The 23,393-nt window shown below is 44.7% G+C and overlaps 2 protein-coding genes and 1 pseudogene across 2 annotated transcripts; 2 read left to right on the forward strand and 1 right to left on the reverse strand.

Moving 5' to 3' along the window:
- The first annotated feature begins 333 nt into the window (after positions 1 to 333).
- LOC142915644 (uncharacterized) lies at positions 334 to 3,371 on the forward strand (annotated as a pseudogene).
- A 1,333-nt stretch (positions 3,372 to 4,704) lies between these two features.
- LOC142915645 (uncharacterized) lies at positions 4,705 to 10,946 on the forward strand. The gene is made up of 3 exons (XM_076061369.1): positions 4,705 to 4,780; positions 6,601 to 6,695; positions 8,805 to 10,946. The coding sequence occupies exon 3, from the start codon at positions 8,815 to 8,817 to the stop codon at positions 9,790 to 9,792; it is 978 nt and encodes a 325-aa protein (XP_075917484.1). The 5' UTR covers positions 4,705 to 4,780; positions 6,601 to 6,695; positions 8,805 to 8,814; the 3' UTR covers positions 9,793 to 10,946.
- A 3,902-nt stretch (positions 10,947 to 14,848) lies between these two features.
- On the reverse strand, positions 14,849 to 21,756 carry LOC142915620 (gap junction gamma-1 protein-like). The gene is made up of 3 exons (XM_076061345.1): positions 21,429 to 21,756; positions 19,525 to 19,989; positions 14,849 to 15,404 (listed from the first exon to the last, which is right to left on the reverse strand). The coding sequence occupies exons 1-3, from the start codon at positions 21,728 to 21,730 to the stop codon at positions 15,224 to 15,226; spliced, it is 948 nt and encodes a 315-aa protein (XP_075917460.1). The 5' UTR covers positions 21,731 to 21,756; the 3' UTR covers positions 14,849 to 15,223.
- Between the last annotated feature and the right edge of the window lie 1,637 nt (positions 21,757 to 23,393).

The following is a 23,393-nucleotide window of genomic DNA, read 5'->3' on the forward strand; positions in this document are numbered from 1 at the left end:
TGAATTTAGCTCTCATAAATATTCCTTTTGTAGCCAGACAGCTGAAATTGTGTACTCAGAGTTTTGGGTGAACATTCATTTTGAAGATACGAGGGCTTCCAGGCATGTTCATGACCATTTGCCCTCTCATTGTGTGCCATAACAGCCCGTGTGATGAATTTGGGACATTTTTCCACTATATCATGAATATGTGAATAAGTATAGACGTGTAAGTGACGTGTTACTGTGTATATATGCTTTCCTCTGTGCATCGATACTGACGTGTAGATAGTGTGGATATTATTTTTTTCTGTCAGCAGCTGACGCTTCCTCTGATGCTTCCTCTGCAGAATTGGTCTCATGGAGCAAATGCACTCAGCGCAGCTCGGTATGACAAGGCTCCAATGCGACCGGTGTGCATACAGCACGGATCGGACTGGAGATTTCACACGGCACGAGAGAACTCACACAGGAGAGAAACCCTTCAAGTGCAGTGTGTGTGACAAGGCGTTTGCACGTTCATCTGCTCTTGTAGAACACCAGAGAACACACACGGGAGAGAAACCCTTCAAGTGCAGTGTGTGTGGGAAGGCGTTTGCACATTCATCTACTCTTGTAATACACCAGAGAACACACACGGGAGATAAACCCTTCAAGTGCAGTGTGTGTGGGAAGGCATTTGCACATTCATCTGCTCTTGTAATACACCAGAGAACACACACGGGAGAGAAACCCTTCAAGTGCAGTGTGTGTGGGAAGGCGTTTGTACAGTCATCTAATCTTGTAGAACACCAGAGAACACACACGGGAGAGAAACCCTTCAAGTGCAGTGTGTGTGGGAAGGTGCTTGCACATTCATCTGCTCTTGTAATACACCAGAGAACACACACGGGAGAGAAACCCTTCAAGTGCAGTGTGTGTGGGAAGGCGTTTGCACAGTCATCTAATCTTGTAGAACACCAGAGAACACACACGGGAGAGAAACCCTTCAAGTGCAGTGTGTGTGGGAAGGCGTTTGCACATTCATCTACTCTTGTAATACACCAGAGAACACACACGGGAGATAAACCCTTCAAGTGCAGTGTGTGTGGGAAGGCGTTTGCACATTCATCTGCTCTTGTAATACACCAGAGAACACACACGGGAGAGAAACCCTTCAAGTGCAGTGTGTGTGGGAATGCGTTTGCACAGTCATCTAATCTTGTAGAACACCAGAGAACACACACGGGAGAGAAACCCTTCAAGTGCAGTGTGTGTGGAAAGGTGTTTGCATATTCATCTACTCTTGTAATACACCAGAGAACACACACGGGAGAGAAACCCTTCAAGTGCAGTGTGTGCGTGAAGGCGTTTGCACGTTCATCTCTTCTTGTAGAACACCAGAGAACACACAGGAGAGAAACCCTTCAAGTGCAGTGTGTGTGGGAAGGCGTTTGCAGATTCATCAAATCTTCAAGTACACCAGAGAACACACACGGGAGAGAAACCCTTCAGGTGCATTCCCTGCGGGATAACGTTTGCACAGCAACCACATCTTCAAGTACACCAGAGAACACAGAAGCATCAGAAGATCCACATGGAGTGGAGTCTGAAATCAGCTTGTGAAAGTCAAAGTGCCGCAATGAGCCCATCCCGCATGAAACACGAACCGGAAGAAAATCCCAGCTTGGACACTTTTAAAGTTATCGAGGTGAAATATGAAGAGGTGATGGTGAAGAGGGAAGAAGTGATGGTGAAGAGGGAAGAAGTGATGGTGAAATGTGAAGATAAAGATTCAACTCCAAAATGGGACCTTCACATTGATGGAGGCAACGTGAAGCAGGAGGAGAATTCTGACTGTGAGGCAGAGCGAGGCAACTCCCAGCAGTTTGTGGAAGTAGAGATGTGGGTGGACTTCCTAGACAATCCAAAGTCAAGTGGAGACCCGGTAGATGTGTAAGCCAGAGACGATGTCGCTACAATAGATGCACCTTTGTCACAGGCCTTTAATGACTAGAATGTGAAGTTGAACACTCATTTCCTAGGTTCAACCTGCAGAGTAAGAGCGGCCAGTCTTTGTGGACCTGTGGGTTGGGTCAATCTCTCACCAGGAGCGAGAGCCAATAAGCTCCCAAGCATTCACGATGTTCTCATGATTATTTCTTTTACGCTTTGCTCGCTTAATCGCCTCGGCAACTCGGAGTTTTGTGTCGTACCTCGTCTGAAATGCTCAAAGAGCATCCCCAAGTAGCAGCTGCCCCTGTGTGGCACAAGGTGGTGGCCCTGCACCGGCCTGCATGTGGACAAGAGCTTGTCAGCAGGGGACGATGATTGATGTGTCATCTCAGTTGTGTAGTTTGTAGGCAATCTTGATTCGAAGCTGTCGTGACTGCAGGAATCCACACTCTTGAGTTCTTTCGGTAAAGTCACCACGTAGTAGAAACATAACAGATCACGGCGTTTAGATCACAACACAAGCAATCGTCATCAGGTGGGACAACCACAGCAAGAGAAACTGCTGAAGTAGTAGGCGCCTACTCCAGCAGTTTCCTCTTATTGCTGCTGTGCTTGTCCCACCTGATGACGATTGCTTGTGTTGCCATCGAAACTCCGTGATCTATTATTTGTAGCGTAATGTTTAGAGTTTGCTACATTTTGACCCAGACGCCAGCATGCAACGGCCTACCCGTTTTGAATGACACAACAATAGTATGTTGTACATACACTGTTAAGCAGACGGTGCGTATTTGTAAAATAACTTCTTGTTAATACGATATAACGTGATGCAGTCAATTTCGCTGCAGTAATTCAATGTTGTTGATATGCCCGTCAATAATTTAGAATTAATACTTGTCTGATTGTGCGCGTACATGTAATATTTTGTCTGAGGGTCACACATTGAATAAGTGATGTTAGGACAAAGTGTGTGTGTGTTTTGGAAGTAACCTGTACAGAGAACTCTTGTGTTTCACGAAGCGTCTGCCTCTGGAGCAACTCATCGTCTTTGAAATAGGGAGCACGCTCGGATCATTAATCAGTTACAAGGCATACCACTTGAAAGTTACACGTATAGGAGGAGGTACATTCTCTACAACACGAATTGTAGTTTTGTCTTACGTGTTGACGTAGATTTTGTCTAACTAGGACTAGAAATGATCCTTGCTGATTCACATCTGGATGTTCGTTACCTATCGGTTGAAGCAAACCCCACTGCTGTTGTTGAGACGCTGTGCACCAATAATGGTCCAACAGATTGACGGCCTTCAGGCCAGGAAAGTCACAACATTTACGGCACACGAAGGACGCATTCACGCAAGTACCCCATGCTCCGTTTTGAAGTTTTAAAATGAAACATCTTTGAATTGTGTTGTGTTTTGAATTAGATGATTTTATTTCTTCATTAAAAGCTTGTATCAATTTACATCTGGAAGACTTCATTGAAAAGGACATTTCGTGTGAATTTTCTCTCGTCATTAAGTAGATGGCCTTGCCGGGGGTTCGGACACAAACAGTGTACACACAGTGTACACACACACAGTGTACACACACAGTGTATACACACATAGCATACACACACAGTGTATACACAGTGTACACACACACACAGTGTACACGCACACTGTACACGCACACAGTGTATACACTGTACACATACACAGGGTATACACTGTACACACCCACAGTGTACACACATACAGTGTATACACAGTGTACACACACAGGGTACACACACAGGGTACACACACAGTGTACACACACAGTGACACACACAGTGACACATAGTGTACACACAGTGTACACACACACAGTGACACAACAACCGCCATTCGCCACTAAGTGGTGGTGACGTCACCACGACGCTTGTGCCAGGCACAGTGACACAGTGTACACACACACAGTGTGTACACACACACAGTGTACACACACAGTGTGTACACACACTGTACACACACAGTGTACACACACAGTGCACACTGTACGTGTACACACAGTGTACACACACACAGTGTACACACACACAGTGTACACACACAGTGTATGCACACACAGTGTACACACACAGTTTACATACACACACAGTGTGTACACAATAGTTTCAGTTGATATATATCTGGTATACCCCTGTGAGCCATTCGGCTCTTGAATCAAGTGCAACCACAACAAACAAGAACAAGAAACACATCTTAAAGTTACTACTTTGTGTGACTCTGCAAACAGAAAATCCATGAAAAACAGCAAAATGTTCCTGAAAAAAGCACCGTACACCAACGCTGTGTGCTAAAAATCCCAGTGGGATGCAATGTCCACGTTGTTGTTGCTGAGTTCAAGGGAGGGAGCAATGGAAAATTAATCTAAATCAACTTAAACTCCAATCCCGCTCTGTGACGTCACTACTCAGCATTACCTCATCGGCGTGAAACGCCAGGGGGAGGTGTACCTCGCCAGTGACGTCATGTCACCAAGGTATTCACCCCACCCCGTCTACCGCGCCCTTGAGCGTGACGTCACCTCTGCCTGGGTCAACTTGCGTTATCTGTTCAAGTACAATCCTTATTTGGCCAAAGCTACGCCCGGTGACTGGCGGCTCATTAACATAATGTGTTCGTGTCGACCGTCGCGAGTTTATTGCGACGGGTTCAGCACCCACGCCCCATCCCTCCACGTATGGGCCGGGCTCATTAACATAATTTATTTAAATTAAGACCCGCTCGTTGCGGGAGGGGAGTGTTCTTGTACCACGCAAGTGACGTCATCTCCTGCTGCTGCGTGACGTCACGAGGTAACAGGAATCTGCCGCTCTGCGCGTGAACTGAAATCCGAGGTGAGAAATTCTCATTGCGATTGTCGTTGTGGTGGTGGTTGTGGTGGTTGTTGTTGTTGTTTACCAAGGTAGAGCCTCTCTCTCTCATAGGGATGTCAGTTGAGTAGCAGCGAGCATGGGAATCGATGTCCAGGTTGGAACTTTACAACGCAGGGCCTAGCCACGCGGGGCCTTGCCTCCTGCCCTCGCCTGATCGCGTTTGCTTCAATTATCTCGCTTAGTTGAGCAATCTTTGTAAGAAAGTAATCTACCAGGCTATGCGTTCATTGTGTGTTGACCGACTTTCTGTGTTGGATTGCATTACATTTCCAAATTTTACTCAGTTTATTTGATTAAGTGTGGTTTTGATTTAAAGCTTTCGTGACTGCAGGGATTCATATTCTTGGTTCTTTCGGTAATGTCACCACGTAGAAGGGAAACAATAAAATAAGAAACCACAGCAGGAAACCACAGCAAGAACATTTTCTTGCTATTGTTTTTGCACCTGATGATGATTGCTTGTGTTGTCGAAATGTCGTGAGAATTGTATTGTTTAATATTTTTATTATTTTATTGTTTCCCTTCTACGTGACTTTACCGAAAGAACCAAGAACATAAGTGTGCTTTCTCTCTCTCTCTCTGTGTCCTCGTGTTATTATTCCTGCAGTCACCAAAGTTCCAAATCTCTCATTGACACAAGGCTGTAATTATAATATGTTATAATAATTATATTATATGGGGGGGGGACATATCCCCCCCCAATAATCAAATATGCTCAAAATGTCCACCCAATATATTGCTATAAAAATATTTTTTAAAAGAATAATTGCGATGCTATGTTAATAAAAACAATTTGCTAAACCTTGGCCACAAAATGTGGACTTGTCTTCATATAACAATGCATAGATTTCTGTTTATATGATTGCAGTGTACTTTATGAACCCTAATCTCTGCCATTACATACTATGAAACAAGAAAAGGTAAAAAAGAAAAAACAGAGCAATGTAATACAACATTATACATTATTGTATCAAATAAAAAAATCCATCCCATGTGTTAGTGAAATTTTTCAATATTTTATGAAATGTCAGGAAATTAGTTTTCAAATTTAGATTTTTTTTTCTGCGGGGGACCCCAGACCCCCTGGAAGATTTGGTCCCCCCCAATGTTGACTCCATGGCTACGGCCTTGCATTGACATGCTAATATCTCTACACCCCCTCCCCTCTCTGCCCCCCTCTCTCTCTATTTAAGGCCTCAACACAGAGGCGTTGTTTCTCTGTGCCTATGTGTGTATCTCTCTCTGTGTGTCTCTGTTATCTCTCTCTATGAGTCTCTGTGTCTGTGTTTTGTCTCTCAAATTGAGCAATCTTTGGAAGAATGTTATCAACCAGGTGGGGTGTTGACTGTTATGTTAGCCGACTCTCTGTGTTGTATTGCATTACATTTCTAAGTTTGCTAGGTTTGTTTTCTCTTTCATTTGTACCTGATGATGATTGCTTGTGTTGCAATCGAAACGTCGTATGCTATTTGCACACAGCGTTGGTGTACGGTGCTTTTTGTGGAATATTTTGCTGTTTTTCCCTGGATTTTCTGTTTGCACAGTCACATAGTCACTTCAAGATGTTTTCTTGTTCATGTTTTTTGTTTGTTGCGGTTGCACCCGATTCAAGAGCCGAATGGCTCACAGGGCTATACCAAATAAATGAAACTGAAACTTTTAATTAAATAATTTTTTCTACGTGAATTTACCAAAAGAACCAAAGAGTATCTTGCTTAAGTTTTAATTTCTCTTCACCTGGCTCGCTACTTTGTAACTTTGTTTTTTTTTAATATTCACAGTTTTTTTTATTTTTTTACCGGGCCACGCCCGCGTTGAGCTGCTGTACCGCTCTTGTTTTCAGAAGCAACCTGCCCACAACAACAATAACAACAAGGTGGGGCTTGTCAACAGCGTGGTGGTGTTCACTATAGACGCGTGGCGGTGTTCACTCTAGACACGGGGTGGTATTCACTCTAGACGCTTGGTGGTGTTCACTCTAGACGCATGGCGGTGTTCACTCTAGATGCATGGCGGTGTTCATTCTCTACATGTAGAGGGGAGACCGGGAGATCGGGAAGGAAATCCACACGACCACGGGGAGAAAGAGAGACACGCAGCCTCGGCTGTGTTGATTGATCCTCAATTAACTACTTGGTGGAGTGAGGAAGCATTAATACTGAGCAGGTGAAGGTGGCCAGGCATGGGTCTGGACAAACCACCACCTGTGAATCATACCAGTGTGTGACAGTGGTGGAGGCAGTGGGGGTGGGGTGGCACGTGCCCCCCCAACGATTCGATCGAAATCCCTAATTTTGATAGGATCATTGGGGTTTATTAGTAACGAGCTTTACTACCCAGCTTCGCCCGGGACTTGGATTCTTGTCTTGGATTAACTTCACATTCTCTTCTATTTCACTGAAATAGAAAGAAAAAAGCCGAAACAAATAAATTTACCTAAATCGGATGTTTTCACTCAAGGAAATTCAACCTTACCCGACTTCTACGTTAGGTCGATTTTGGCCACTTGGGAAGGGAATAATGACGTGGCGAGCTGAAAATAGTCACGTTCACTTAGAAATTCCAGACCGTGTTAGCTGTGCAAATTTTCATGACGCCAGAGCTCAGCATTGGAGAGGTTTTTCCTGCTTCACACAAACAAACAGATGGAATGTTCTGCTTCATATTTTAGATAGCAGTTCTACCCGTTCTTCGCACGGAGGATGTGTGTTGAACTCCGAGAAGCCAATGGCTTCATCGGCCAGGAGCGAAGCGCCAACTAAAATCTCCCGGCACGCTGTTAACAGCTCTAAGCATTGCAGAGCGCTTAACTCAGAGGTGTTGCGGGTTGACGCCAGACACTTCATGGTCATTCCCCCCCCAAAATACAAAAGACCATTTTTATATTTTTTTACATTGTGTACGGTATGAAACATACCCACATGCCAAATTTCAAGTGTGTGGCACGTTGGGAAGTATGCTAAACATTTCAAACAGACACACGTATCCACACATTTCCCTTTCATATATATAGATAAATCAGCATTTTGTGACCCCCACTGCCACCGTGTGGCATATTATTACGTGCCAGGGACTCTATGAGAGTACAACAGTCCGAGTCCATAATTGGCAATAAGTAACGGCAAAACAATTGTAAGCGACTCACAGAATTTTGCGCAGTTGAGTATACAGAGTACACGACTTCCCTGAAGGCAAACACCTTCAGCGAGCGCAATGCCGATCACACGCGTCGAATAAAAAGTAAGGGACAAGTCATTACTTACTAACAACTCCTTACTAACAACTCCTTACTTACTAACAATTATCATTTTTCATTGCTGGAGGGGTTGCCCCCCCTACCTGAAAATCCTGGCTCCGCCTCTTGAGTGTGTGACAGTGTCAAGTTTGTGTTTGCAGTAAAGTCTATTAACTCTATTGAGCACGGAGGTTATATCAAAACAGTAGTTTAGTTTTGTTTTCCTCTGCAACTCTTTGTAAGAATGGAGTCAGGAAGTTAACACAGCACACACGTGCAGCTGAAGTCGGATCTGTTCATCCCCAGCATTCAAGGACATCTGTGCATGTCTTCACACCTCTAAGTTGCGATTGAACATTAATTTATGCATTTCTGCATAACACAAATAGTATTATTTTAAACACCCTTTGCTATGTCAGCTGAAGTTAGCTTTCATAAATATTCCTTTTGAAGCCAGACAGCTGAAATTGTGTGCTCGGAGTTTTTGGTTAACATTCATTTTAAAGATACGAGGGCTTCCAGGCATGTTTGTAACCATTTTCCCTCTGTATTGTGTGCCATAACAGCCCGTGTGTTGAATTTGGGACACTTTTCCACTATATCATGACTATATGAATAAGTATAGACGTGTAAGTCACGTTTTACTGTGTATATATGCTTTCCTCTGTGTATCGATACTGACGTGTAGATGGTGTAGATATTATATTTTTATGTCTGCAGCTGACGCTTCCTCTGACGCTTCCTCTGCAGAATTGGTCTGATGGAGCAAAGGCGCTCGGCGCAGCTCGTTACTACAAGGCAACATTGTGACTGGTGTGCATACAGCACGGATCGTACTGGAAATTTGACACGGCACGAGAGAACTCACACAGGAGAGAAACCCTTCAAGTGCAATGTGTGTGGGAAGGCGTTTGCACGTTCATCTACTCTTGTAGAACACCAGAGAACACACACGGGAGAGAAACCCTTCAAGTGCAGTGTGTGTGGGAAGGCGTTTGCACAGTTATCTGTTCTTGTAATACACCAGAGAACACACACGGGAGAGAAACCCTTCAAGTGCAGTGTGTGTGGGAAGGCGTTTGCACGTTCATCTCTTCTTGTAGAACACCAGAGAACACACACGGGAGAGAAACCCTTCAAGTGCAGTGTGTGTGGGAAGGCGTTTGCACAGTTATCTACTCTTGTAGCACACCAGAGAACACACACGGGAGAGAAACCCTTCAAGTGCAGTGTGTGTGGGAAGGCGTTTGCACGTTCATCTCTTCTTGTAGAACACCAGAGAACACACACGGGAGAGAAACCCTTCAAGTGCAGTGTGTGTGGGAAGGCGTTTGCACGTTCATCAAATCTTAAAGTACACCAGAGAACACAAAAGCATCAGAAGATCCACAAGGAGTGGAGTCTGAAATCAGCTTGTGAAAGTCAAAGTGACGCAATGAGCCCATCCCTCATGAAACAACCGGAAGAAAATCCCAGCTTGGACACTTTTAAAGGTATCGAGGTGAAATCTGAAGAGGTCAAGGTGAAATGTGAAGAAGTGAAGAGCGAAGAAGTGAGGGTAAAATGTGAAGATGAAGATTCAGCTCCAAAATGGGACCTTCACATCGATGGAGGCAACGTGAAGCAGGAGGTGAATTCTGACTGTGAGGCAGAGCGAGGCAACTCCCAGCAGTTTGTGGAAGTGGAGGTGTGGGTGGACTTCCTCCGAGACAATACAACTCAAATGGAGACCCGGTAGATGTGTAAGCTTGAAACGATGTCGCTCCAATAGATGCACCTTTATCACAGGCCTTTAATGACAAGAATGAAGTTGAACACTCAATTCCTAGGTTCAACCTGCAGGGTAAGAGCGGCCAGTCTTTGTGGACCTGTGGGTTGGGTAGATCTCTAACCAGGAGCGAGAGTCGAATAAGCTCCCAAGCATTCACTAGGTTCTAATAATTCCATTTATATGGTGCTTGCTTAATCGCCTCGGCAATTCGGAGTTTTGTGTCGTATCTCGTCTCAAACACTCGAAGAGCATCCCCAAGTAGCAGCTGCCCCTGTGTGGCACAAGGTGGTGGCCCTGCTCCGGCCTACATGTGCACAAGAGCCTGTCAGTAGGAGGCGATGGTTGATGTGGCATCTTAGTTGTGGAGTTTGTAGGTAATGTTTAGAATTTGATAAATTTTGACCCAGACGCCAGTATGCAATGGCCTACTCGTTTTGAATGGCGCAATAGTATGTTGTACATACTAAAATAGCTTCTTGTTAATGCGATGTAACCTGATGCAGTATATTTCAGTGTAGTAATTGAATTTTGTTAATATGCCTGTCAATAATACTTGTCTGATTGTGTGCATACATGTACCATTTTGTCTATGAGGGTTAAACATTGAATAAGTGATGTTAGGACAAAGTGTGTGTTTTGGAAGTAACCTGTACAGATAACTCAGGTGAGACTCATTGTTCTTGTCATACAGGTCAAAGGGTATTTTGTGTTTTCAGGAAGCTTCTCCCTCTGGAGCAACTCATTGTCTTTGAAATAGGGAGCACACTCGGATCATTAATCAGTTACATGGCATACCTCTCAAAGGTTACACGTAGAGGAGATTCATTCTCTACAACACAAATTGTAGTTTTGTATTACGTGTTGACGTAGATTTTGTCGAACTAGGACTAGAAATGCTCCTTGCTGATTAACGTCTGGATGTTCACAACCAAGGGTTGAAGCAAGGCTGACCGCCTGCGGCGCCCCTCACAACCATTTGCGGCCTTGGGCCAGGAAAATCACGAAATAAATTGCACAAGAACGACGCATCCACGCAAGCTCTCAATGCTCCGTTTTGAAGTTTGAAAATGAAACAACTTTGAATTGTATTATGTTTTGAATTAAATAATTGTATTTCTTCATTAACAGCTTATTCATTGAAAACGATATTTCGTGTGAATTTTCTCTCGTCGTTAAGTAGATGGCTTTGCCAGGGGTTCGGTTCGATGCGGACTTTCACCTGGTTGGGATCGCGGGATCGAGATGAGGCGACACAAAGCTTGCGAGAAGACCGTCGTCTGCAGATCGATTTCAACACGATTGAACGTCTGTTCCTGCGCCTCCGTCGTTCATGCAGGGGGCGCGTAGGTTTGCAGCACCCCATGCATGAAAATGACGGAACGTGCAGTGTTCGTCACGAAGTTGTGCGTAAGCGCCATAACAAGGCACTGTAAGCTGACCTGCCACCACGTTCACGGGTCAACGGGGCAGCCGAGAGAGAGCGCGGTGCGTAGGGGTCGACCAAAGGTTAACCCCCCCCCCCCCCTGTGAACGGAGACTGACACCCCTGACCCCCCACCCGTCCCTAAGGCCCCTTAAGACCTTTCAGAAGGTTCTGGGAGGGGGGGGGGGGTCAGGAGGGGAGGGGTGACCCCGACCTGGGGATAAAAGGCCGGCCCTCTGGACGGGCCGAGGCAGTGTTCGCTAACTCAAGCCTGAAGACATCCGAAGACCTGAAGACTGGACCGGCACCCGGGGACCCTCAACCGAGGCTCTTGTTAGAGTCGGGTTGTAGCGGACCTAGGTGGCTCGGACACCCTGGGACCCTCCCCAGGCTCTAGCCAGAGCCGGGTTGTAGCAGACCAGAGGTGAGCTCCCATACCCTGGCTATGACGGTTCATCCAGTCTTCCCTTAACGCCGGGCTAAGGGACCTGTGGGTAGCAGAGCCCGGAGTGTGCAGGCTGCGATAGAAGGTAGGCTGTCACTCCCGTAGGCGATCGGGAGGAAGGGGACGTACCCCTTCGTGTTTCAGTAATGTGTAGAGCCGAGTTCGAAAGAGTTATAATAAATGCGTTGCCTCAACCAGATGTCTCCGTGTGGTTAGTTAAGGACACAACACTTATATACAGTGAGGGAAAAAAGTATTTGATCCCCTGCTGATTTTGTACGTTTGCCCACTGACAAAGAAATGATCAGTCTATAATTTTAATGGTAGGTTTATTTGAACAGTGAGAGACAGAATAACAACAGGTGTCTTTTATACAGGTAACGAGCTGAGATTAGGAGCACACTCTTAAAGGGGGTGCTCCTAATCTCAGCTTGTTACCTGTATACATAAAAAAACATCTGTCCACAGAAGTAATCAATCAATCAGATTCCAAACTCTCCACCATAGCCAAGACCAAAGAGCTCTCCAAGGATGTCAGGGACAAGATTGTAGACCTACACAAGGCTGTAATGGGCTACAAGACCATTGCCAAGCAGCTTGGTGAGAAGGTGACAACAGTTGGTGCGATTATTCGCAAATGGAAGAAACACAAAAGAACTGTCAATCTCCCTCGGCCTGGGGCTCCATGCAAGATCTCACCTCGTGGAGTTGCAATGATCATTAGAACGCTGAGGAATCAGCCCAGAACTACACGGAAGGATCTTGTCAATGATCTCAAAGCAGCTGGGACCATAGTCACCAAGGAAACAATTGGTAACACACTATGCCGTGAAGGACTGAAATCCTGCAGCGCCCGCAAGGTCCCCCTGCTCAAGAAAGCACATATACATGCCCGTCTGAAGTTTGGCAATGAACATCTGAATGATTCAGAGGACAACTGGGTGAAAGTGTTGTGGTCAGATGAGACCAAAATGGAGCTCTTTGGCATCAACTCAACTCGCCGTGTTTGGAGGAGGAATGCTGCCTATGACCCCAAGAACACCATCCCCACCGTCAAACATGGAGGTGGAAACATTATTCTTTGGGGGTGTTTTTCTGATAAGGGGACCGGACAACTTCACCGCATCAAAAGGACGATGGACGGGACCATGTACCGTCAAATCTTGGGTGAGAGCCTCCTTCCCTCAGCCAGGGCATTGAAAATGGGTCGTGGATGGGTATTCCAGCATGACAATGACCCAAAAAACACGGCCAAGGCAACAAAGGAGTGGCTCAAGAAGAAGCACATTAAGGTTCTGGAGTGGCCTAGCCAGTCTCCAGACCTTCATCCCATAGAAAATCTGTGGAGGGAGCTGAAGATTGAGTTGCCAAACGTCAGCCTTGAAACCTTAAGGACTTGGAGATCTGCAAAGAGGAGTGGGACAAAATCCCTCCTGAGATGTGTGCAAACCTGGTGGCCAACTACAATAAACGTCTGACCTCTGTAATTGCCAACAACGGTTTTGCCACCAAGTACTAAGTCATGTTTTGCAGAGGGGTCAAATACTTATTTCCCTCATTAAAATGCAAATCAAATTATAACATTTTTGACATGCCTTTTTCCGGATTTTGTTGTTGTTATTCTGTCTCTCACTGTTCAAATAAACCTACCATTAAAATTATATACTGATAATTTCTTTGTCAGTGGGCAAACGTACAAAATGAGCAGGGGATCAAATACTTTTTTCCCTCACTGTAAAAGAGTAAAGCCAGTGGGTTTTCAAAGTACCTTCCTTTTACAGAATACATTTCACGTGAGCCCACCGCATTAAAACAATGCTCAGCTGAGCGGGGCGAGCCACGGGGGGGGGGGGGGGGGGGGGAGCACCTTTGTCACATTCTGTAACTCACGTGACTTCTGCCGCGACAATGTCGGGATGTTTCGCCTGAGGATGACTGCTCGTGTTGTGATCGAAACATCGTGATTTCTTTTTTTATTATTATTATTATTTTTTCTTCTACCTACGTGACTTTACTGAAAGAACCAAAGAGTATGAAAGACGTCTTGTCTGCTGATCTTGTTCATATCCGTGTACATCGATATCCCACATTGCTTACATGTACACACCACACACAATGAAATAAATAGAAACTAGAAGACTTTCGGGGATGGGCAAAGATCGAGGAATCTCTTTCAATGGAGCGAGTTAAGTGTTCGATTCAACATCTCTCTGTACGTCTGTATCTCTGTTTGCCTCTGTGTCTCTCTCTGCCTGTGTCTCTCTGTCTTTCTTTCTCTGTCTCTGTGTTCCTCTTGTCTGTGTCTGTCTGCCTGTCCTGTCTGTCTGTGTGTCTGTCTAAAGCACAGCAAGTTGGCACAGTAGGGGGCACAGGTGGTGCATCAGCCAGTCATCTCAGTCATCTCAGTCAGTCGACCAGTGGCACCTGGGTCTGCCCCGTGACATGCCAGCGGGCGTTCGACACTTCACTTGGCCTCAAGGTGCACATAGCCTGGCACAAGCGTCGTGGTGACGTCACCACCACTTAGTGACCAATGGCGGTTGTTGTCTATCATAAAATAAAATAATAAACCACTAATGTAGACTGTAGCCTGGTATCAAAGCAATATTGCTGACGGTTTCCATCTGAAAACGGAAGCTTGTGTTGCCTCCAAAACGTCGTGATTTAATTTAGTTTTCATTTATTTTATTTTACCTACGTGTCTGTGTTTAGTGGGGGTGTGCGTGTGTTTAGTGGGTGTGTGCGATTGATCACATTAAACTTACTCAATTAGCATCAATTAACATGAAATACACAATAATAATTTACATTTCCCAAATTATTGAATATTTTTCAGAAAAACAATACATACAACACTGTGTCACCTGCCGTTCAGATTTGGCCACAGCTGTTCACAAACCGCATAGCCAGCATCTTAAACGCCTTTTGGTTTGACAAAATATAAATCGGAGCAGGCTGTTACGGTATAATAACGACGTGCCCGCTAAACTCAGGCCCTCTTATCCACCGATGAACGAGGAAGTTTAATAAAACAACGAAAACAGAAACTCACGCAAATTAAGAAGTAAGCTAAAGTAACAAAAATATTTGGGTTGCTTTAATCAAAACACACCTCCATATTGATTAAAAACTCACGCAAACATTCCCCCCCCCCCCCCCCGACTCGTGCATTTATACGTTGGCCGAATGCGAAAGCCACAATGCCACACAAAACGCGTTCTAAGGAGATTTGAACTCTCAACGCTCTGGGTTACAAACCCAGCGCCGAATCCCCCGAGCCACGAGGCTGGGTGCCGGCGTGCCCCCCGTGCCGTCGCGAGCGGGTTAGCGGGGTGCCCGCGCTCTGCCGCTTGAATCGTAAAAGCGCAGACGGTCGCCTCCGATTGAATCTCGACGGAAGAATGTCAAGAAGACCTTCAAAGTCGAGACGATCCAAATGGCGGCGGCGCATTGGGGGGGCCGAGTAAATGGAACGTGGGATGGCAAAAAGCGATTGAGCGATAACGACGCCCGAGAGTAATACTAGCACGCTAAACCCAAGACTTGCGGGAGGCGTCGCCAGCGTCTTGCTCGGGGGGCTCCTGGTGGGGCCTCGACGTCACTCCCAGCTCCGTCTGAAGTTGCTGCACCTCGTCAAGGAGCTGCCACAATTCTGACGGTGACATCGCTCTGGGACCCGTCGTCGATTCCGGCTCGACGGCATCTGCGACCCTAGAAACGAGTCGAATTTCAAGAAGAGTATTTTCATTAACAAAAAAATATATATACACTCTCCATGATAGAGGTTTTTTTGGTTATATCGCATGTATAGTGCAGTGTATAGTGTAGTATAAAGTGCAGTGTATAGTGTAATGTATAGTAGTATAAAGTGCAGTGTATAGTATAGTGTATAGTAGTGTATAGTGTAGTGTATAGTGTAGTGTATAGCGTAGTGTATAGTAGTGTATAGTGCAGTGTATAGTGTAGTGTATAGTGCAGTGTATAGTATAGTGTAGTGTATAGTGCAGTGCATAGTGTAGTGTATAGTGCAGTGGATAGTAGTGTATAGTGTAGTGTATAGTGTACTGTAGTGTGTAGTGTAGTGTACAGTGTAGTGTATAGTGTAGTGTATAGTGCAGTGCATAGTGTAGTGTATAGTGCAGTGGATAGTAGTGTATAGTGTAGTGTATAGTGTACTGTAGTGTGTAGTGTAGTGTACAGTGTAGTGTATAGTGTAGTGTATAGTGTAGTGTATAGTGCAGTGCATAGTGTAGTGTATAGTGCAGTGGATAGTGTATAGTGTAGTTTATAGTGTACTGTAGTGTATAGTGTAGTGTATAGTGTAGTGTATAGTGTAGTGTATAGCGCAGTGTATAGTGCAGTGTATAGTGTATAGTGTAGTGAATAGTGCAGTGTATAGTGTAGTGTATAGTGCAGTGTATAGTGTAGTGTATAGTGCAGTGGATAGTGCAGTGGATAGTGCAGTGTATAGTGCAGTGTATAGTGCAGTGTATTGTAATGTAGTGTATAGTGCAGTGTATAGTGCAGTGTATAGTGTAGTGTATAGTACAGTGTATAGTGCACACAACATCTACATACATATTCTTAGCTCTTTCGGTAAAGTCACGTTGAAGGGAAACAATAAAATAATAAAAAATATATAAAACAATAAAACCGGATTCCCACCACCATCCATCACAGAAGAATTCTCTCATCAAGACTCTGCACCATAGAGCCCAATGCATATCCGACCAGGAACACATAGGCAGTGAACTCAAGCACGTACACCAAGCTCTTAAGGCTAATGGTTACTCCGACTATACAATCCGCAAAGCTATCACTCAAACCATGAAGGACCCTCTTGAGGAGCCTTTCAAAACCATCACTTTACCCTACATTGCGGAGATCACAAAAAAGATCTCTAAAATCTTGAATAAACACAAGATCCAGGTCCGTTTCAACACATTACATAAAATCCCTGATCTGGTTCCGTCTGTAAAAGATGTGATTCCGGACATACAGTACCCTGGTGTCTACAAACTAAGTTGCCTCTGTGGTAGTAGTTACATTGGAGAAACCAAACGCCATGGTTCGGACCGCATCCGTGAACACAAAGCAGACCTTAAACATGGTAGGACTAACACCTCGGCCGTGGCAGATCATTGTTATAATTCAGTAGGCTCACATGACATTGACTTTTCCAAGACAGAGGTTCTTTGTAAGCCATCTGGCTACCATGAGAGATTCGTTCATGAGGCTATCCACATATACAAGCACAGAGACAATTCCAACCGAGAAGATGGATTCTGGCTTAGCAATCATTGGAAAGATTTGATTAACCATTTCAGGTCTTAATTGATTGTTCACGCTTACAGTGGCTTTCAGACAGCATACATTAATTTTTCGTCTCCCCCCTCCTCTTTTCAGAACATAGATGGACTCGTCCTTCTAAATAAACTGCCAAATCGCTGCGCGTGGCGCTAACGTTTTTTTTAAATAAATAAAAACACTGCAAAAAAATAAATTAATTAATGCGAACCGACACACCTGATGATGACCGTTTGTGTTATGGTCGAAACGTCATGAGAATTTTTATTGTTTTATATATATATTGTATTATTTTATTGTTTCCCTTCAACGTGACTTTACCGAAAGAGCTAAGAATATGAATTACTGCAGTCACGAAAGCTTTAAATCAAAATCTATATACATAGCTATCAACACATACACTACACTATACACTACACACACAACATCGATATACATAGCTATCAACACATACACTACACTATAAAATATACACAACATATATATAGCTATCAACACGTACACTACACTATACACTACAAACACAACATCTATATACATAGCTATCAACACATACACTACATTGTACACTACACTATAAACTACACACAACATCTATATACATAGCTATCAACACATACACTACACTATACAGTATACACTACACACACAACAGCTATATACATAGCTATCAACACATACACTACACTACACACACATCTATATACATAGCTATCAACACGTACACTACACTATACACTACACACAACATCTATATATATAGCTATCAACACATACACTACATTATACACTACACTATAAACTATACACAACATCTATATACATAGCTATCAACACATACACTACACTATACACTACACACATCTATATACATAGCTATCAACACATACACTACACTATAGACTACACACAACATCTATACATAGTTATCAACACATACACTACACTATACACTATAAACTACAAACATCTATATACATAGCTATCAACACATACACTACACTATAAACTACACACATCTATATACATCGCTATCAACACATACACTACACTATACATTACAAACACAACATCTATATACATAGCTATCAACACATACACTACACTATACACTACAAACACAACATCTATATACATAGCTATAAACACATACACTACATTGTACACTACACTATAAACTACCCACAACAGCTATATACATAGCTATCAACACATACACTACACTATACAGTATACACTACACACACAACATCTATATACATAGCTATCAACACATACACTATACACTACACACAACATATATAGCTATCAACACATACACTACATTATACACTACACTATAAACTATACACAACATCTATATACATAGCTATCAACACATACACTACATTATACACTACACTATAAACTATACACAACATCTATATGCATAGCTATAAACACATACACTACATTATACACTACACTATACAATACACACAACATATATATACATAGCTATCAACACATACACTACATTATACACTACACTATAAACTATACACAACATCTATATATATAGCTATCAACACATACACTACATTATACACTACACTATACACTACACACAACATCTATATACATAGCTATCAACACATACACTACATACTACACTATAAACTACACACATCTATATACATAGCTATCAACACATACACTACATTATACACTACACTATAAACTATACACAACATCTATATATATAGCTATCAACACATACACTACATTATACACTACACTATAAACTATACACAACATCTATATGTAGCGGTTGGGAAGCTGACGGAACCGTTATTATTTCCCTTCCACGTGACTTTACCGAAAGAACCAAGAATAAGAGACAGCTTTGTTTAGAGCCTAGTCTCAAACAGTGTTAGATGAGAGGACAATGCCACTACGAAGACATTGACAGCTCGGGGTGAGACACACGAGGCTCTAAAGAAAGCTGTCTCTGGTGTGGAACAATCAGTTTCAAAGACAATGCATCATCATCTCGTAGACTACCAGAGCATGTTTTTTTCTGTTTGCATGTTCATTACAAGTACCGTGTGCGTGGCCAATGCAGTGAGATGATTCCTTGCAAGAGGTTTACGTTTGGTGTTATCACGTTCACACAGCTGTTTTATTACTAGAAAGGGTAAAACCAATTCTTATATTTTGTTACTGGCAAGGGAGGTCCCATGATGTTTTTTGCTGTTGTCATCATCGGCGAAACGTCACGGAAACTCGAATCGTCGGCGTAGTTGGGGGTCACTCTCTGACACGCAGCCGGCGAGTGTCGAGCCGGTAGCGACCCGGCACGTTTCGTTTACGTGACGCAACGCCGCTACTACAAGTTGACGGCTTTGACGAGACGACGCTTTAGTTTCTCGCGATCCAACACCGAAGCCGACAACCTCCGACACAGTCGGTCGCACGCGTGCCGAACTTCTTCCGCACCCCCCCCCCCCCGACCGTGGCCAACCGCGCCAGCGAGGCCCCCCACCTGCTCCGTAGCCGGTGCCTCCCGCTCAGCGAGTCGTGGATGGTGCCCAGCCCCAGGTAGGCAATCTCGGACAGTTCGAGCAGGAGGCTGAGACTGGCGACTGCGTACATGACCAGAAGGAAGACGGTCTTCTCTGTGGGGCGCGACACAAAGCAGTCGACGCTATTCGGGCAGGGGTCACGGACGCACTTGAAGCGCGGGGCCACCTCCAAGCCATACATCAGGTACTGCCCCACCAGGAAGCCAACCTCGGCCAGCGTGCGGGCCAGCAGCTGGAGGGTGTAGGCCACCATCAGGCCGTCCGTCTTGATCCACCACCGCTCGTTGTGCTGCTTCCCCTTGCCATCTTCTTCACCCTCCACCTCCTCCACCTTCTCCTCCTCTTTCTCCGTGCATTCAACCACGCGGTCGGGGCCGCCGGCTCGCTTGGCTCGCTTGGTTTGTTCGTCTCGCTTGTACTCGATCCTACCACGACAGAGAGCGGCGGCGTTTAAGTTTCACCCCTCAGTGTGAAACGTCGCGAGCAAATGGAAATATGCACTCGCTATGAAACGCGACATTACGACGAACAGCGACAGCTACGAGGCTGTCCGGGATTCCACTTTCACTTCTGATCGTCGCCTCTGAGAGACCACTTAAAGTGTCCGTGCCGGTGGCAATGATCTGAATCGGTCCTGGGCCTACCCTAGGTCGACTCAGCCTCGAATGAGTAGCTGATGCGATTTGTAAAAACTTTGCCAACTGGGGAGAAAAATGCAGCCCGGCGTGGCTTTGGCCATAGACCCCCCTCGTGTGCTTTGAGGCGCCGCTCACGAGCAGCGCTTATCCCGACAGCCTGTGAAGGCTACATGGGGGATTTTTGTCTTTGTGTGCGTGTGGCCCCGTGTGCGTCCGCGTGTGTCTGTGTGTGCGTGGCCTTACCGTGCACGTAGCCTGGCACAAGCACCGTGGTGACGTCACCACCGCTTAGTGGCAAACGGCGGTTGTTGGTGTAGATGTCTGTGCGCTACAAGCAAGCCAGCATCGGGACTCGAGGTAAGTGAAAATATTTACCTTCCTTTATTTTACGCTTTATTTACTACTAGCGGGAAGCACCCGGCGTTGCCCGGGGGAAAATATATTGAAAAACTTCTCAAAACTTAAAAACATAACATATACAAATGAAAAAAAAACGATGATCATTACCTCATTCATAAAAATTAGCGCAGCGGAAAAAAAACGTACGCTCGTGCGCCAAGATTCGATTCTTTAGATCGCGCAAAGGAATTGAAGTTTGTAGATTTCTTTAGAATCGGCCTATTCCCGTTTAATTGATACCACAAAAGCTCACCAGATATCGATTCTCGCCACACTTCATCATCATTCCCCCCCCACCCCCCCCAAAAAAAAACAAGTCTATTTTTATAATGTTTGCATGGTGCACAGTATGGAAAGTACCCACATGGCAAATCTCAAGTTTGTTAAATGTCAGGAAGTACGCTAAACATTTTGAACACATTCACAAATTTCCCTTTTATACATATAGATACACTATGCAATTATAATATCGCATGCAAATGTATTATATTTCTTATTGTTGAAGAGTTTAACAATGCTTCCCTTTTTGCTGTTGAACCGCAGAATATATTTTACGACGCTGACCATATGCGTGTTTAAACACAGCGCACATTCGCCCTCCTGAACTGAACTAGCCGTTCGGACATACTGACAGGGGGCTCGGGAACGGAACTCCGTTCCTAAGTCAAGGGGAAACCTTGCCGGCCCTTTCACCGTTCAAACTCGTGACCAAATCGACGGCGCAGCCTAATTAAAAAACAAATTAAAACATTTCCAACTGCGGGCAGCCATTCAAATTTCCACCGTAGCTCCCCCGCTGTGAAAACTCCCTCCGGGTACCTCCGCACCTGGTGATGAGATGCACGGCGAAGCCGAGGTACATGATGGTGGGCGTGGCGACCGCGATGATCTGGAACACCCAGAAGCGGACTTGGGAGAGTGGGGCGAAGCTGTCGTAGCAGACGTTCTCGCAGCCGGGCTGCTCCGTGTTGCACGAGAAGCTGCCCTGCTCGTCGTAGTAGATGGACTCGCCGGCGACCGTCGTGAGAATGATGCGAAAGATGAGGAAGGTGGTGATCCACAGCTTGCTCAGGAAGGTGGAGTGCCGATGAACCTCCTCCAGCAGCTGCGTGAGGTAGCCCCAGCTCATCGTGGCCGCCAGTCAGATGCAGCGATGCCGCTGCGGGGAAACGTTCACCCGAGTTTGTACAGGCACTACTCTACTTACAAACCTTCAACTTAAAGACTTTTAGAGATAATAAAAAAAACCTATCCCGTTTGCCCATCAGATTTACCATGGAGGTCGAAAAAGATGGCAAACTACCCTTTCTGGATGTCTTAATTAAAAGGAGACATGATGGTTCAATGAGCCACTCTGTCTACAGGAAAGCTACCCATACAGATGCTTACTTGAAACCGGATTCCCACCACCATCCATCCCAGAAGAACTGCCTCATCAAGACTCTATACCATAGAGCCCAATGCATTTCCGACCAGGAACACATTACCAGTGAACTCAAACACGTACACCAGGCTCTCAGGGCTAATGGCTACTCCGACTACACAATCCGCAAAGCCATCACTCCAGTCATGAAGAAGGATCCTCTTGTGGAGCCACTCAAAACCATCACCTTACCCTACATTGCAGGGGTCACTAAAAAGATCTCCAAAATCCTGAATAAACACAAGATCCAGGTCCGATTCAACACAGTACACAAAATCCGTGATTTACTTCCATCTGTAAAAGATGCTCTTCCAGACATACAGTACCCGGGCGTTTACAAACTAAAGTGCCTCTGTGGTAGTAGCTACATTGGAGAAACCAAAAGACATATCTCGGATCGCATCCGCGAACATAAAGCAGACTTGAAACACGGTAAGACGAACTCCTCTGCCGTGGCAGATCACTGTTACAATTCAGTGGGCTCACATGACATTGACTTCTCCAAGACGGAGGTTCTTTGCAAACCAACTGGCTACCATGAGAGATTCGTTCATGAGGCCATTCACATATACAAGCACAGAGACAATTTCAACCGAGAAGATGGATTCAGGCTCAGTAACCACTGGAAAGATGTGTTAAATCATTTCTGTTCTTAATTAATTGTAATTTTACGATGACCTTCAGACCGCAGCTCTTTCGCCAGCATTGCCTCTTAATACCTCTCACACCACGGTTAATGGTATGGTTTACAACATGGAGTATACTAGGGCTTCGCAGCTGTCTCTCTCCCCCTCCTCTGTTCCGACCATGGACGAACTCGTCCGTCTGAACGGGGCCCGTAGCTATCCGTGGTACGGAAATTTGAGGGTAAGAATCCACCCATTTTTTCGCCATATAGCATTGTGATATATAACGACTTATGGTTGGTAGCTTAGCTGATTGGAGAATATAGAGTTTATTGATAACATGAAGGTAATTTATATTTTAGTTTTTATTGGTTCACTATATAGTACTGTGAATAGCTCAGATTTGTAGTCATTTCTGTGACCAGTCACTAGCAAATCACCCAGTTATTTCAATGCTAAATTCGCCTAGTTATTTGAATGCTAAATTCTCCTGTTTTGATTTGTACTAAGTGCCTCGGTGAATGTGTATGCTCTGACTTCAACGTAACTATTTCTGTAGCAGTTACAAGCGAATGCCTTAATTTAGCTATTTCAATGCTAAATTCTATGCTAATTCCTTTTAACAATGGGTGCCTCTGCGGATGTGTATGCTTTGACTTTTAACATAGCTATTTCTGTGACCAGTCACAAGCTAATCATTCAGCCTTTTCAATGCTAAATTTTATGCTAATTCCTTCGTCAAG

The sequence above is a fragment of the Petromyzon marinus genome, unplaced genomic scaffold (genome assembly GCF_048934315.1).
Source record: "Petromyzon marinus isolate PM22_M1 ecotype Great Lakes invasive population unplaced genomic scaffold, UKy_Petmar_22M1.pri1.0 PM_G_Scaffold_33, whole genome shotgun sequence".
In the NCBI taxonomy this organism is placed as follows: domain Eukaryota; kingdom Metazoa; phylum Chordata; class Hyperoartia; order Petromyzontiformes; family Petromyzontidae; genus Petromyzon; species Petromyzon marinus.